Genomic DNA, 16,400 nt, shown 5'->3' on the forward strand with positions numbered 1-16,400 from the left:
GCCTCACCTCAGTCCCCGGAAAAATCATGGAGCAGGTCCTCAAGGAATCAATCCTGAAGCACTTACATGAGAGGAAAGTGATCAGGAACAGTCAGCATGGATTCACCAAGGGAAGGTCATGCCTGACTAATCTAATTGCCTTCTATGATGAGATTACTGGTTCTGTGGATGAAGGGAAAGCAGTGGATGTATTGTTTCTTGACTTTAGCAAAGCTTTTGACACGGTCTCCCACAGTATTCTTATCAGCAAGTTAAAGAAGTATTGGCTGGATGAATGCACTATAAGGTGGGTAGAAAGTTGGCTAGATTGTCAGGCTCAACGGGTAGTGATCAATGGCTCCATGTCTAGTTGGCAGCCGGTGTCAAGTGGAGTGCCCCAGGGGTCGGTCCTGGGGCCGGTTTTGTTCAATATTTTCATTAATGATCTGGAGGATGGTGTGGATTGCACTCTCAGCAAATTTGCGGATGATACTAAACTAGGAGGAGTGGTAGATACGCTGGAGGGCAGGGATAGGATACAGAGGGACCTAGACAAATTGGAGGATTGGGCCAAAAGAAATCTGATGAGGTTCAATAAGGATAAGTGCAGGGTCCTGCACTTAGGACGGAAGAACCCAATGCACCGCTACAGACTAGGGACTGAATGGCTAGGCAGCAGTTCTGCGGAAAAGGACCTAGGGGTGACAGTGGACGAGAAGCTGGATATGAGTCAACAGTGTGCCCTTGTTGCCAAGAAGGCCAATGGCATTTTGGGATGTATAAGTAGGGGCATAGCGAGCAGATCGAGGGACGTGATCGTCCCCCTCTATTTGACATTGGTGAAGCCTCATCTGGAGTACAGTGTCCAGTTTTGGGCCCCACGCTACAAGAAGGATGTAGATAAATTGGAGAGAGTCCAGCAAACGGCAACAAAAATGATAAGGGGTCTGGAACACATGACTTATGAGGAGAGGCTGAGGGAACTGGGATTGTTTAGTCTGCAGAAGAGAAGAATGAGGGGGGATTTGATAGCTGCTTTCAACTACCTGAGAGGTGGTTCCAGAGAGGATGGTTCTAGACTATTCTCAGTGGTAGAAGAGGACAGGACAAGGAGTAATGGTCTCAAGTTGCAGTGGGGGAGGTTTAGGTAGGATATTAGGAAACACTATTTCACTAGGAGGGTGTTGAAACACTGGAATGCGTTACCTAGGGAGGTGGTAGAATCTCCTTCCTTAGAAGTTTTTAAGGTCAGGCTTGACAAAGCCCTGGCTGGGATGATTTAATTGGGGAATGGTCCTGCTTTGAGCAGGGGGTTGGACTAGATTACCTCCTGAGGTCCCTTCCAACCCTGATATTCTATGATTCTATGATTTGTCCAATCTTCTACTTCTTGTAAGCTTCTTTTTTGTGTTTAAGATCAGCAAGGATTTCACTGTTAAGCCAAGCTGGTCGCCTGCCATATTTACTATTCTTTCTACACATCGGGATGCTTTGTCCCTGTAACCTCAATAAGGATTCTTTAAAATACAGCCAGCTCTCCTCGACTCCTTTCCCCCTCATTTTATTCTCCCAGGGGATCCTGCCCATCAGTTCCCTGAGGGAGTCAGTCTGCTCTTCTGAAGTCCAGGGTCCGTATTCTGCTGCTTTCCTTTCTTCCTTGTGTCAGGATCCTGAACTCGACCATCTCATGGTCACTGCCTCCCAGGTTCCCATCCACTTTTGCTTCCCCTACTAATTTTTCCCGGTTTGTGAGCAGCAGGTCAAGAAGAGCTCCGCCCCAGTTGGTTCCTCCAGCACTTGAACCAGGAAATTGTCCCCTACACTTCCAAAAACCTCCTGGATTGTCTGTGCACCGCTGTATTGCTCTCCCAGCAGATATCAGGATGATTGAAATTGCCCATGAGAACCAGGGCGTGCGATCTAGTAGCTTCTGCAAGTTGCCGGAAGAAATCCTCCTCCACCTCATCCCCCTGGTCCGGTGGTCTATAGCAGACTCCCACCACGACATCACCCTTGTTCCTCATGCTTTTAAACTTAATCCAGAGGCTCTCAGGTTTTTCTGCAATTTCATACGTGAACTCTGAGCAGTCATACTGCTCCATTACATACAGTGCAACTCCCCCACCTTTTCTGGCCTCCCTGTCCTTCCTGAGCAGTTTATACCCATCCATGACAGTACTCCAGTCATGCGAGTTATCCCACCAAGTCTCTGTTATTCCAATCACATCATAATTCCCTCACTTTGCCATGACCTCCAGTTCTCCCTGCTTGTTTCCCAGGCTTTGTGCATTTGTATATAGGCACTTGAGATAACCCGCTGATCGCCCCTCATTCTCAGTATGAGGCAGGAGCCCTCCCCTCTCACACACTCCTGCTCGTGCTTCCTCCCGGTATCCCGCTTCCCCACCTACCTCAGGGCTTTGGTCTCCTTCCCCCGGTGAACCTAGTTTAAAGCCCTCCTCACTAGGTTAGCCAGCCTGCTCGCGAAGATGCTCTTCCCTCTCTTCGTTAGGTGGAGCCCGTCTCTGCCTAGTACTCCTCCTTCTTGGAACACCATCCCATGGTCGAAGAATCCAAAGCCTTCTCTCCGACACCACCTGCGTAACCATTCGTTGACTTCCACGATTCGATGATCCCTACTCCGGCCTTTTCCTTCCACGGGGAGGATGGACGAGAACACCACTTGTGCCTCATACTCCTTTATCCTCCTTCCCAGAGCCACGTAGTCCGCAGTGATCCACTCAAGGTCATTCTTAGCAGTATCATTGGTGCCCATGTGGAAAAGCAGGAAGGGGTAGCGGTCTGAGGGCTTGATGAGCCTCGGCAGACTCTCCGTCCCATCGCGAATCTTAGCCCTTGGCAAGCAGTAGACTTCTCTGTTTTCCCGGTCAGGGCGGCAGATAGATGACTCAGTCCCCCTGAGGAGAGAGTCCCCGACCACCACCACTTGCCTCCTTCTCTTGGGAGTGGTGGTCGTGGAACCCCCAACCTTAGGACAGTGCATCTCATGCCTTTCAACTGGCAGAGTCTCCTTCTGCTCCCTTCCCCCAGACGTATCATCTGGGCCACTCCCCGCAATGGTACCTGTGGAGAGAATCTGAAAACGGTTACTTACCTGTATCTGCAGGTAGAAGCAGGAAGGGGTAGCGATCCGAGGGCTTGATGAGTCTCTGCAGTCTCTCCGTCACATCGTGAATCCTAGCTCCTGGCAAGCAGCAGACTTCTCGGTTTTCCCAGTCGGGGCAGCAGATAGATGACTCAGTCCCCCTGAGGAGAGAGAGTCCCCGACCACCACCACCCGCCTCCTTCTCTTGGGAGCGGTGGTCCTGGAACCCCCATCCCTAGGACAGTGCATCTCATGCCTTCCAATCGGCGGCGTCTCCTTCTGTTCCCTTCCCTCAGACATATCATCTAGTCCACTCTCCGCATTAGTACCTGTGGAGAGAACATGAAAACGGTTGCTTACCTGTATCTGCGTTGCTGGTACATGGACGCTCCCCTTTCTTCTTCTGGAGGTCACATGCTGCCAAATTTCTTCACCGGCCTTCTGTTCCTGCCGTGCAGCCTGCTCTGAATCTTCAGAACATTGTGTCCGTAGAAGCATATCCTGACGTCTGTCCAGGAAATCTTCAGTTTCCCTTATGCATTGCAGAGTCGATACTTGTTTCTCCAGACCTTGAACCTTCTCTTCCAATATGGAGACCAGCTTGCACTTTGTACAGACAAAGTCGCTTCTGTCCTGTGGAAGAAAGAAAAACATGGCACATCCAGTGCAGGTCACAACAGCTGAACGCTTCCCATCCATATTACCTTCCTTCTACAGGCTTCCTCAGGAGTTGTAGTAACTACTCAGAGAAGCTGGCAGGATGTAAACCTCAGTGGGCTCTCCCCAGGCGAACTCCCAGGCAAACTCCCTGTTAGCCTCTCTGCTGTTCGCCGCTCAGCTGGTTCACAGCTGACTGGCTTTTTATAGCAGTCAGGCCCACTCAAGGCTCACCTGGAACAAAGCACTCCCAATTCACACTTTTCAAACAATCAATCAAGCACACGGTCAAACTTCATCAAGGTCCAATGAATGCATCCGATGAAGTGAGCTGTAGCTCACGAAAGCTTATGCTCAAATAAATTTGTTAGTCTCTAAGGTGCCACAAGTCCTCCTTTTCTTTCTGTAGATGTAATATACTTAGACTTTTGTAAGGGTTTAACTTTGTACAGCATGATTATACCATACAATATCAATAGAGCACACACAAAATGAATTAAGAACGGCTAACTGATAGGTCTCAAAAAGTAGTTGTCAGTGCAAAATCATCCTCATATGGAGGGTGGGGGAAGTTTCTAATGGGGTTCCACAGGGATCAATTTCAGGCCTGACACTGTTCAATATTTTTATTCATGATCTCCGTGTAAATATTAACCCATGACTGATAGAACTGTGGATGACACACACATTGGCAGAGTGATAAATGGTAGTGACAGCAGTCTTGCAGAGTGACTTGGATCAGTTGGTAAGCTTGGCCCATTCAAACAAAATGTGTTCTAATGCAGCCAAATCCAAGGACCATACCTACAGAGTGGGGGGTTGTGCCCTGGAAAGCACTGACACTGAAGGATCTAGGGATCATAGTGAACAAGCAATGTGAGCTCCCAGTATGATGCTGTGGCCCAAAGGGCTAATGCCATTCTTGGGTGTATAAATAGGGGAGTAGTGAGTAGGAGTTGGGAGGTGATTTTACCTCTGTAGACAGCATTGCTGGGACTGATACTGGATACTGTGTCCAGTTCTGATGTACCGACTTAAAAAAGGAAGTTGACAAATTGGAAGGGGCACTGAAAAGAGCTACAAGAATGATTCAAGGTCTGGAAAACCTGCCCTCACTGAGAGACTAACGCAGCACAATCTATTTAGCTTAACCAAGAGAAGGCTATGAGGTGACTTGATCACAGTCTACAATTACCTAAATGGAGAAGAGATCCTGATAATAGAGGGTGTCAAGCCGTCTAGAATAGCTCAGGAGTGTAAGTACCAATGTTACCAACCAAGTAACAAGTTTGAACTCCTAAAGCACTAAACAGCCGTAACATGGAGTTACAGAGAGTCCCCTTGGGCACTCCAGTCTCTTGCCACCCAGTAAGCTGGACTTAATGGTAGATGGTCCCTTACACCAAAACTCTCAACAATATTCAAGTTGCTCGCAGTCCCAAAGGACCAGTCACTTACGCCAGGTCAATTGTATCTCAGATCTCTTACCAAAGACAACACTTGTAGCCAAGTTTGTAATTAACTAAAGATTCATTAACTAGGAAAAAGAAATGAGAATTATTTACAAGGTTAAAGCAGGTAAACATACACATACAAATGAGTGACAGTGCTACATTTCAAAAAGTAATAGAGACACCTGTAATACACAAGCTCTATATGTCAGTTATGGCTAACCCAAGCGAAGCAGCTGGCAGATCCCTTGCTTACGCTTACAAATATTGCTCTTTCCAAATGCCAAGCAGCACAGTGATGCAGTTCCTTCTTCACAGGCATTTTTATTCCTTCCCCCAGAGTTCAAGCTAATGGGATGAGATGATGCAGGTCCCCTCTTCGTGGGGGGCGGGGGGGCAGAGCAACCAACAGAGTCTTTGTCCTTTGATGTTTTACAATGCCTCATTTGGTTTCAGTGGGCCTTCTTGTGTGTAGGACCAACAGTTTACACTAATTAGTGCTTCTTTTCTGTTTGGTGAGTCACATAATTACAGAGGTTTACAATGCAAACACTTAGTATAGCTTCATACCATGGGCTAAAGATGTTATAAGTGAGATCAATACATGCAGCATCCTACAAGTATTTCATCAAGTCTAAGCACTAAATGTATTTTTAGCAACTTAACATCTGTTTTAACAATGCTAACACACAGGTGAGCCAGACCGGTTTCTAGCTATGCTTTTGTCAGTTTTCAGTGAGGCCTAGGGGCCTTGGCATGAGCTGGCATCGGGTCTGCCAGTGGCACAGTGGGTTTTTCTATCTAGCAGACAAAGGGATAACATGATCCAATGCCTGGAAGCTAGATTCAGACTGGAAATAAGGTGCAGTTGTTTACCAGTGAAGATGATTAACTATTGTAACAACTTACCTAAGGATATGGCAGATCGTCCATCAGTTGGAGTCTTTAAATTAAGAGGTTTCAGAGTAACAGCCGTGTTAGTCTGTATTCACAAAAAGAAAAGGAGTACTTGTGGCACCTTAGAGACTAACCAATTTATTTGAGCATAAGCTTTCGTGAGCTACAGCTCACTTCATCGGATGAATGAAGCTCACGAAAGCTTATGCTCAAATAAATTGGTTAGTCTCTAAGGTGCCACAAGTACTCCTTTTCTTTTTTTAAATTAAGACCCTCTCTCTTTTTAAAAGATTGTGCTGTCGCTCACCCAGAAGCTCTTTGCTGGATAGATGAATCACTGGGTGAGGCTCTTGGGCCTGTGTTATACAAGAGGTCAGACTAGGTGATTATAACATAGTTCCATCTGCTCCCTTTGTTCCTGTTCTCATGCAGCGAAGCATCTTTGGTGGAAATCCCATGCCCAGGCTGACTTCATCAATTACAAATTCATTCTTTCCTCTTTCAGTTCCGCCATCTTCCTAGCTAAACAATTCTACGTTTCCAATTTAATTGAGTCCCATGCCCAAAATTCCAGCCATCTTTCCACCACTTTTAACTCATTCCTCAAACCCTCCCGTACTTGTGCCTCTGCTTCTCTCTCTGTTCAGGTTCTTGCCAATTTCTTCCAAAAGAAAACTGACCGAATACCACATGACTTTCTCTCTTACCTTGGCTCTCCTTTCTACACCTCTTTCTTCTTCCAAGTCTCAGATTTCCCTAGCTTACAGGTATGATCTGAGACCTGTCAGTTAGCCAGTTTTTAATACATTTTGTGTGCCCTGTTGATTTTGTACCATTCTGTTTTTTTAAACAAAATGTTGTGTTACCATATCTCATGCTGGGAGTGCTACAGGGTTTCAGAGCTGTGGACTGTGAGTTGGGAGACCCGTATTCTGTTCCTGGCTCTGTCACCTCCCTGGTGTGACCTTGGGGAAGTCACTTCCCTTCTCTGTGCCACTGTTTCCCCTCCCTGCACTGGTTTATTTAGTATAAATCCAGGGCAGGGACCATCTCTCTCTAGTGTCTAAGCAGCACCCAGAGCTGTAGGGCCTTGATCTCAGCTGGGGCTTCTAGGCACATCTCTAATGCAGATGCTGCTGCTAAGAAAGGCCTGGAGAGGCTCTGGGGCCCAGAGCAGTGAGTCTGTCTGGTTCTGTAGGGGTGAGAGCCGCTGCAGGCATTACATGATTGAGATGCAGCCCAATGCACGCTATGTGATCCTGGGGGAAGACCGAGCTCACACCTCGCTCACCGCGCTGGTCCAATACCATCGAACTGTGGGAATCCAGCCCTTCATGGAGACGTTGACTGTGCCCTGTGAGCAGGTGGGTGTTGGGGACTCCAGTTGTGCCTTATGGGCAAAGGGTGGGTGCGGGGGCTCAGACTATTCCCTCTGAGCTAATGGAATTGTCCCGACGGTAATATTGCTTTGTGTTCCCATAGGAAATGTCCAGTACTTTACCAACTGGTCAGGCAGCCCAGACCCCTCCTACCTTTATTCACTCGGAAGCTCTAGCAGATAGGCCAGTGGTTCTCGATCCACGGCCCAGTCAGCACACAGCTGCGGCCCATGTGACATCCTCAAGGCCATATGGGTAGTAGATATATTGTGTGGCTGCGGCCCACACAATACACAGAAAGCTCCATATGCAGCCCACAGTGGTAAATAGGTTGAGAACCAGCAACACAGGTTACTATTTTGGTGGGGGAGAGGAATGCTCCCATTGCATCCCTGGCCATCCCAGGGCAGCTCTACGAGCCAGGCATTATGTCCCTGCCCCCCAGTTACCATCCTGGGGAGTGCCTCTCACAGCTGCATTGCATCCCAAGCCCCTCATTGATGTTCTGGAGGCAGGGACACTCCCATAGCTGGACACTCCTGGAGGTGTCCTGGGGACTCCTGCATCTGGGCATTTTACTTCTGGCTGCTGACTTGGAGACTCCTGCAGCTAGCTGTGGATCTCTGTCTCTTCTGAATTCTGCCCTTTTTCCTTCAGAGAGGTGATGGGGACTCTGATTATGAGGAGCTGAAATTCCACACCCTGGCCCCATGGCCAGCAGATGGGGAGAAACAGCCTCAAAGGGAACAGGCTGGGCTTAATGGGGCACCTGTTGTCAGCCACATCCAGCATGCAGGAGCAACTGCTGTTCTCAAGCACATGCTGTTCAGGAAATCAAAGAAATGCCAAGAGCAGCAGCTGAGCCCAGACGAGGAGGGGGCGGAGCCAAGCCCATGTGAGGCTGGGGTGGCCAGACGGGCCATTCCTCGCCTCTACCCCTCCATACGGTTGGCAATGTGGGAAATCCAGCAGGTAAGAAGGCTGGCGGGTTCTGTCCATCCACCCTGTATCTGTTGGCCACCGAAGCAAACCCTGTTGGTCCAGAGTGTCTGTAGGTGAGTTAGAAGCTCTTTGCCTGGGGACCAAGTGGGGAAGAGGGCTCCCTACAAGTAGAAGGCAGTGTTCTCCTCCCTGTTGCAGGATTTCCAGGCTTCTCATTTTCCATGCCCTGTGGTTATGTGGTCTCTGGATCAAGAATGTATTCACTGGGAACTACAAGGTTTCAGGCTTCCTCACTCCTGGAGAGCAGATGGTGTGAGCGCCTCTGGGCATGAACAGCACAGGGCCCTGCAGGGCTTTGGTGGGGAGGTCCCCAGTGTGGGATGGCAGAGGGGGTTGTGTGTGTGTGTGTGTGTGTGTGTGTGTGATGAGGGGGGCTGACATTATGCCTCTGCTTTGCCCTGCAGTTTTCTTCCCACCCCTCAAATGGCTCCTATTCTGAGCTGCAACTGAAGCCCCAGCACTGAAGGCAGCGGGGCCCACAGCAAGAGTGACATGGTAAGAGCGGGGCCCCTGCAGCAGGACAGGTGGTAGATGCAGCTTCTCTTAAGGAAGTCAGAGGAACAGAGGAGCCATTTCATCTCATTCCACCTGTGGCTGCTTGGAGAGTTTCCCTGGGCCAGCACCTGTACAGATTTTGGAGTGGAGGGTAAAATGGGAGAGCAGCTGCCAGCAGAAGCTAGGGGGGCTTCTGGGGGCCTGCACCACAGGGAGATCAGGGAAGGGGGGGAAAGCTGCATTTTCAGCTTAGGCTTTTGTTATTTCAGTGGCACTGGGGTGAGCAGAGTGCTTCAAAGGCAATAACTATGTCCTGCCCTGAGGAGCTCCGTCTGTTAAAGGCCACAACATATGACAACAGCTGGGCATGGGGAGCAGGAGAGAATGGGGGTTATGGCAAGTTAATCTGTGCTCTGCTTTATTCAGCTGCTTATACAGCTTGTGGGTCTGAGGGGGGACCCAGGAGCAGGTAGTGCCCATGGGGAGACACTGAGCAGGTAGCACTGGGGGTGCAGCTGGGGTAGTGAGGAGAGAGAAAAGCAGGGGGCAGAGCTGTGCAGGTGAGGTGGAAAAGCTGGGACTTGATGTAGGAGGAAAGAGCAGCCAATGATGGGGTTTGAGCAAGGCTGACATAGTCTAAGCAGCAGGAGAGGAAGGGTATTGTAGCTGTAGTATGTGGGATGGATGAGAGAGGGCACTGGGGAGGCGGTGACCTCTGATACAGGATGGCCAGACAGGAAGGCTGTTCCAGGGGTCAAGAGCTGCAGCAGAGTGGCAGGATTGGAGGGAGGCATAGAGGGAAATATCAGTGCTGGAGAAAAGGCAGGGTTCTGGAGGCAAAGCCTTTGAACAAGGACAGTGAGTGGCCACTGGCTCCTATAACGGATGCAAGTGTGTGGAGCTGAAATCCAGGGTTCCTGAGACTTCTGGGAGCTGGAGACTCAGAGGATAAAGACTGAATTAGCAGCAGCTCAGGCCAGTGTTCGCTGCCTCCACTGGGCACAGCTGGTTCTTGACGGGTGGTGGGGACAGGCTGCTCTGCTTGAGTGTCAGCCTATGATGGTAGCTGCAGTGCTGGGGGATTCATAGATCGTAAGGACAGAAGGGCCTGTTAGATCGTCTAGGCTGGCCTCCTGTACAGAAGAGGTCAGAGAATTTTAAGCAGCTACTCCTGTATTGGGCCCAATAACTTTGTTTGACTAATGCATATCTAATGGATGTACAGGCAGTGGGTGAGAGCCATGTCCCACCTGGCTAGTGAGAACCAGTGGAGAGGTGTTGATGTTGCTGTTGTGAATCATTGACAGTTATCTCCTAAGAGAAGGCAAGGAGCTGGCTTCTCTCAGCAAGTTAGACCCTGCTGTAGAAACCATCCCTTGGCATAGACAGTCTGCCCAACCATATCCCAAATCTCCCCTGTTGGGGCAAGATTGTTGAGGAGGTTGTGATAAAGCATTTCCAGTAATATCTGGATTGTTTAGGTCTCTGACGCCCTTCAGGTCAGCGTCAAGCTGGTGATGGATGAGCGTCAGGTGTCCGAGCTGATTCTATCTGCTGCCTGTGACACCACTGACCACAAGGCTTTGCTGATCTGTCTGAAGCTCCTAGCAAGAGTTGTCAGGGTGTTCAAGGGGCTCTGCTCTCTTCTTTTGAGAGATTGTGGTGATTAGTATTGGGCAGGGGTCCTATCTTGTCACCCTATGACATACCAGAGTACAATCCAGACCAGTGAATAGCTGTGTCACCTCTGCCCTGTAACCTGGGTGCCCCTTACAGTACTTAGCCGCTGTAACCTCCAGCATGGACTGCTCACAGCCTCCAGCATGTAAATCACTCTCAGCCACATCTATGTGTGCTCCAGCCAGCCAGACACACCTTGGCTCTTACCAGCCTTAAAGTCAACGCAGGGTGATTCCAACACACTCCCAGACCCAGATTTCCCCCCAGACACACATGTTCTGTCTTGCCCAGCCCTGTCCTGGACAGTACGAATATATTCAGTCTGTTATTCCTTTAAGGGAATAACATGCACACAACTTGCTATCCCAAATGGGGTTACCCAGACACTTCAACTTGAACACACTAGATTAGATAAAACAATAGAACAAGTTTATTTACTACAAAGAGAGATTTTAAGTGAGTGCAAGTAATAAGGCATAAAAATCAGAAGTGGTTGCAAGAAAAATAAATATAAAATGCTTACTGTCACCTAACTTAACAGTGCCTACGTTAGATTCCCAGCAAAGTTCTCTCACCACATGCTTTCAATAGTCTTCCTAACCAAACTCTGCCGGTCTGGACCCCTCCCCCAGTCCAATGGCTGCATCCTTTGCCTCTTCAGGTACAGTGAATGTGATGGACAGGGAGAGAGAAGGTTGCCTTGGGGTGTTTGTCCTTCCTTTTTATGGTTCCAGTCCCCCTCTTGAAAAACATTTCCAGCTGAGAACCAGGAGCCAAAGAGTCTACGTGGAAGGATGTTACTTGCTGTTTTTTTCATCTGTTTGAACTTCCTTTGTCTTCCCTTCCTGCTTCATGACTCTGCTTACAGTTTAAATGCATATTAAGCAAAGCCAACTTCTGTTTAGGCAGGGCTGTGAGGTTTGGAACATGTGTTAATAAAACCATACAGGGGAATCTTATAACTTCATAGACAGTGTTTCCACAAATATTTTACCAGCACAATACTGGCCAGCAAATTATGAGTTTTCAGATAATACTTTATGAAGCATACGTTTGACAGATGATATTACAATAGTGTTTAGGATGTGAATACAGGGGTATATTCGGTCCGACACCGCTATTGTTCAATATGTGTATGGGATCATCAGGGAGAGGTGAGGAAGTACATGTTGCAGCGACCTCAGGCTGAGGACTCCCAGCTCTGTATTTCCATCTCTCCCAGCCTCCGATGTAGGGGAATGATTTACTCAGTGTCTCCAGGAAACTAGGTTATCGACCAGGGCAGTTGTCTGCAACTCAGCACAGGAGAGACTGAGATTACAAGGAAGGCAGCCAGAAGGAGTGGTAGAGAGTATGTTGGCTCCCAGATGAACAGGATCCCTCCATCACTGCCCAGGCTTGTAACCTGGGGTCTTTTTGGATCCCCAGTTGCTCTAGATTTTTAGCTGGCGGCAGCAGTTGAGCACTTGCCAAAGAGATTGCATCTGATTCCTTTGGGATACAGAGATCTCTCCAGGTATTTGTGATGTCAAGGTTGGATCATTGCAATGGGCTCTACATGGGGCTGCACCTTCAGTCCTCCAGAAACTGCAGCTACTTAAACAGTGTTCCCTACAGAGCACATTTCTGCCTGTGCTCCAGGGCCTGCACTGGTCCCAGTTGCCCTCCAGTTGCAGGTTTTTCATGGTTTAGGTCTCAAGAGGCACCTCTCTCCCCATGGACACTGCAGCAGCTGAGACCATGCACAATTCTGAAGCTAAACAGCAGGAGGTGGGGAGGAGCTCCTGGACTTTGGAACATTCTCCCTGTCCCCAAATCTTGAGTCTGGATTTGGTGATGTTCAGTCCATGGTATAAGACCCACCCACTCTTCTTGGCTTTTCTGTGTGTGTATTGGGCGGTGGAGATCTGTTGGCAACTGAGAGGCTCTTCAGGAGTTCTTGTGAAGATTTCAGATCTGTTGTTTATTGCTGTGCTTTGTGTCTTGCACCTGCAGTCAGATGTACTTGAAACAAAACTACCATGCAATCCGCATTCTGGGTACTTCACAGACCTTCGCTAGCTCACAGTGTGACAATTGCAGAGCCCTCCCTGCCTTCCCCACCTTCCCTTTACATTCTCCCCTGAGACTTGTTTCCCTGCCTCTCTTACAGACAAATCTGGCTCAGGCCCTGCCCTCCTCTCGTGCTGCAAGGCCCTGCATCACCTGGGAGAAGCACCTGGGGAGAAGGCAGCCTCTTCCACATGCACAGGGCTGGCTCTGTGCCCTATGGACAAGACACTGGGAGAGAAGAACTTTCTGCAGCTTTTTGTCATGCTCTGCCACTGGGGAGCTGCTGTACAGGCCAGTCTCTGATTCTGGCAGGAGGAGGTGATGGCATGACCAAGAGCTGGGGTCCTTGTGCAAATCTGTATGGAAATCTTGATGGTGATTTTTCTGATACAGCTGGAGAATGAATGCCCTGTACTTCGTGTGTTTAGATATTTGGCTGTGAATGTCTTCTCCCTGTGTGCTGTCCCAGCTCTGTGCAGACAGCTGGCACAGCAGACCTCGAGCAAACCGCCCAATGACCACAAGATCTGTTAAGGTGCGAAGACACCTGGCCAAGTTTATTGTCAACAAAACATGGTAATAGCACCTGGCAGACTCTACGAGATACTAAGATGTGTATGCCCGTGATAAGGGACGCAGTTCAGTGAATGGCGGGACTTTCCATTCCCCCCTCAGCTGGTCAAAGATACTCCCTCTGAGATACATCTTTATACCCCAATACAAACAAGTTAGTACTGCCTCTGACATGGTTACTGCCCCCTGATGTGGCTAGTTATCACCCATCACCTTGTACATGTTGGTCCAATCAAAACATCTCTATTACGTACTGACAGGTTTCAGAGTAGCAGCCGTGTTAGTCTGTATTTGCAAAAAGAAAAGGAGTACTTGTGGCACCTTAGAGACTAACAAATTTATTTGAGCATAAGCTTTCGTGACCTACAAGCTTGTAGCTCACGAAAGCTTATGCTCAAATAAATTTGTTAGTCTCTAAGGTGCCACAAGTCCTCCTTTTCCTATTACATACTGTCATCCTGACCTTATCTTTTTAGGAGGGGTGAGTTTGTTCCTGTTATCCTTGAGGAACGTTTTTGTACCATCCTTGATTATCAGAATGTTCTGGTACCACTTAAGATCAGGATGTGTTTGTGTAAGTACTCTGTGCTTAGCGCTTCTTAGGAATGTGTATTTCTGCAATATCAGCCCTGTTCTGCCACATTCTATGAGCAGGTCCTCCCTCATACCAGGCCTCTAATACAAGGGCTTATGTCTCGGGCTCTCTTCCTACTACATTTTGGTTAACAAATCTGATCACTCAGGCTGTCTCACAGTATTCCTTTAGCTCACAATTAGAGTGCTGATTTTCAATCTCCCATTTTGAGTTTTCTCTGTGCTTTGGCAAGGTCACTGTGGGGGTTTGGACCCGCTGTTCTGGCAGGCCATGGATGTCTGGCGCTGGGGATAGGGAATTAAATTGATTTGTTCCTTTTGCCTTTCTAGCATCAAAACCAGAACTGAGACCCACACAGAAACAGGAAGGGGCTGCTGCCTCCCCTAAGCCAAAGCCCTCGCTTGGGCTACTCCCCCATCTCTGTGCTGGGTTCTAGCCCAGAACAGAGAAAATGAGGGACCTGTTCCTGTCCCCCATGCCTTGGTCTACATGGAGCAGTAACACTAAGTCTCCAGGCTGCACAATGGTGTCCCCTGACTCATGACACAGAGGAGCTAGTGCTGCACTGTTTACATTTTCTGTCATTTAACACTTTGAGTGTAATGAGACTTTTTGGGACAGCTTCTCTGATGTTAGGTGGAGGCCATGACCATAGGCGCCAGCTCCATGGGTGCTCCAGGGCTGCAGCACCCATGGGGAAAAATTAGTGGATGCTCTGCACCCACCAGCAGCCAAGCTCCCCGCCCCGCCTCACCACCTCCTCCTCCTCCTCCCCTGAGCATGCCGCGTCCCTGCTCCTCCTCCTACCTCCCAGCGCTTGCCGCTGACAAACAGCTGTAGCAAGCTCCGGGAGGGAGGGGGGAGGGGAACGTGGCACGCTCAGGAGAGGAGGCGGGGCCAGGGCGGGGATTTGGGGAAGGGGTTGGAATGGGCACGTGATTGGAATAACAGAGACTTGGTGGGATAACTCACATGACTGGAGTACTGTCATGGATGGTTATAAACTGTTCAGGAAGGACAGGCAGGGCAGAAAAGGTGGGGGAGTAGCACTGTATGTAAGGGAGCAGTATGACTGCTCAGAGCTCCGGTACGAAACTGTAGAAAAACCTGAGTGTCTCTGGATTAAGTTTAGAAGTGTGTACAACAAGAGTGATGTAGTGGTGGGAGTCTGCTATAGACCACCGGACCAGGGGGATGAGGTAGATGAGGCTTTCTTCCGGCAGCTCACAGAAGCTACTAGATCGCATGCCCTGATTCTCATGGGTGACTTTAATTTTCCTGATATCTGCTGGGAGAGCAATACAGCGGTGCATAGACAATCCAGGAAGTTTTTGGAAAGCGAAGGGGACAATTTCCTGGCACAAGTGCTAGAGGAGCCAACTAGGGGGGGCGCTTTTCTTGACCTGCTGCTCACAAACTGGGTAGAATTAGTGGGGGAAGCAAAAGTGGATGGGAATCTGGGAGGCAGTGACCATGAGTTGGTTGAGTTCAGGATCCTGACTCAGGGAAGAAAGGTAAGCAGCAGGATACGGACCCTGGACTTCAGGAAAGCAGACTTTGACTCCCTCAGGGAACGGATGGCCAGGATCCCCTGGGGGACTAACTTGAAGGGGAAAGGAGTCCAGGAGAGCTGGCTGTATTTCAAGGAATCCCTGTTGAGGTTACAGGGACAAACCATCCCGATGAGTCGAAAGAATAGTAAATATGGCAGGCGACCAGCTTGGCTTAATGGTGAAATCCTAGCGGATCTTAAACATAAAAAAGAAGCTTACAAGAAGTGTAAGGTTGGACATATGACCAGGGAAGAGTATAAAAATATTGCTTGGGCATGTAGGAATGATATCAGGAGAGCCAAATCGCACCTGGAGCTGCAGCTAGCGAGAGATGTCAAGAGTAACAAGAAGGGTTTCTTCAGGTATGTTGGCAACAAGAAGAAAGCCAAGGAAAGTGTGGGCCCCTTACTGAATGAGGGAGGCCAACCTAGTGACAGAGGATGTGGAAAAAGCTAATGTACTCAATGCTTTTTTTGCCTCTGTCTTCACTAACAAGGTCAGCTCCCAGACTGCTGCGCTGGGCATCACAACATGGGGAAGAGATGGCCAGCCCTCTGTGGAGATAGAGGTGGTTAGGGACTATTTAGAAAAGCTGGACGTGCACAAGTCTATGGGGCCAGACGAGTTGCATCCGAGAGTGCTGAAGGAATTGGCGGCTGTGATTGCAGAGCCATTGGCCATTATCTTTGAAAACTCTTGGCGAACCGGGGAAGTCCCGGATGACTGGAAAAAGGCTAATGTAGTGCCAATCTTTAAAAAAGGGAAGAAGGAGGATCCTGGGAACTACAGGCCAGTCAGCCTCACCTCAGTCCCTGGAAAAATCATGGAGCAGGTCCTCAAAGAATCAATCCTGAAGCACTTGCATGAGAGGAAAGTGATCAGGAACAGCCAGCATGGATTCACCAAGGGAAGGTCATGCCTGACTAATCTAATCGCCTTTTATGATGAGATTACTGGTTCTGTGGATGAAGGGAAAGCAGT

General features: G+C 49.0%; 1 protein-coding gene across 1 annotated transcript in view; it reads left to right on the plus strand.

The window, feature by feature from the left end:
• Positions 1-13,584, plus strand: part of LOC144264756 (myosin-IIIb-like) — a 140,142-nt gene extending 126,558 nt beyond the window's left edge. The window contains exons 27-30 of the mRNA XM_077816554.1: positions 7,289-7,454; positions 8,127-8,441; positions 8,876-8,966; positions 12,799-13,584. Of these exons, the coding sequence (XP_077672680.1) occupies positions 7,289-7,454; positions 8,127-8,441; positions 8,876-8,935 (541 nt within the window). The 3' untranslated portion in view covers positions 8,936-8,966; positions 12,799-13,584. The remainder of the gene's footprint in view (positions 1-7,288; positions 7,455-8,126; positions 8,442-8,875; positions 8,967-12,798) is intronic.
• Positions 13,585-16,400: the final 2,816 nt, after the last annotated feature.

The sequence above is a fragment of the Eretmochelys imbricata genome, chromosome 5 (assembly GCF_965152235.1).
Source record: "Eretmochelys imbricata isolate rEreImb1 chromosome 5, rEreImb1.hap1, whole genome shotgun sequence".
Lineage (NCBI taxonomy): Eukaryota > Metazoa > Chordata > Testudines > Cheloniidae > Eretmochelys > Eretmochelys imbricata.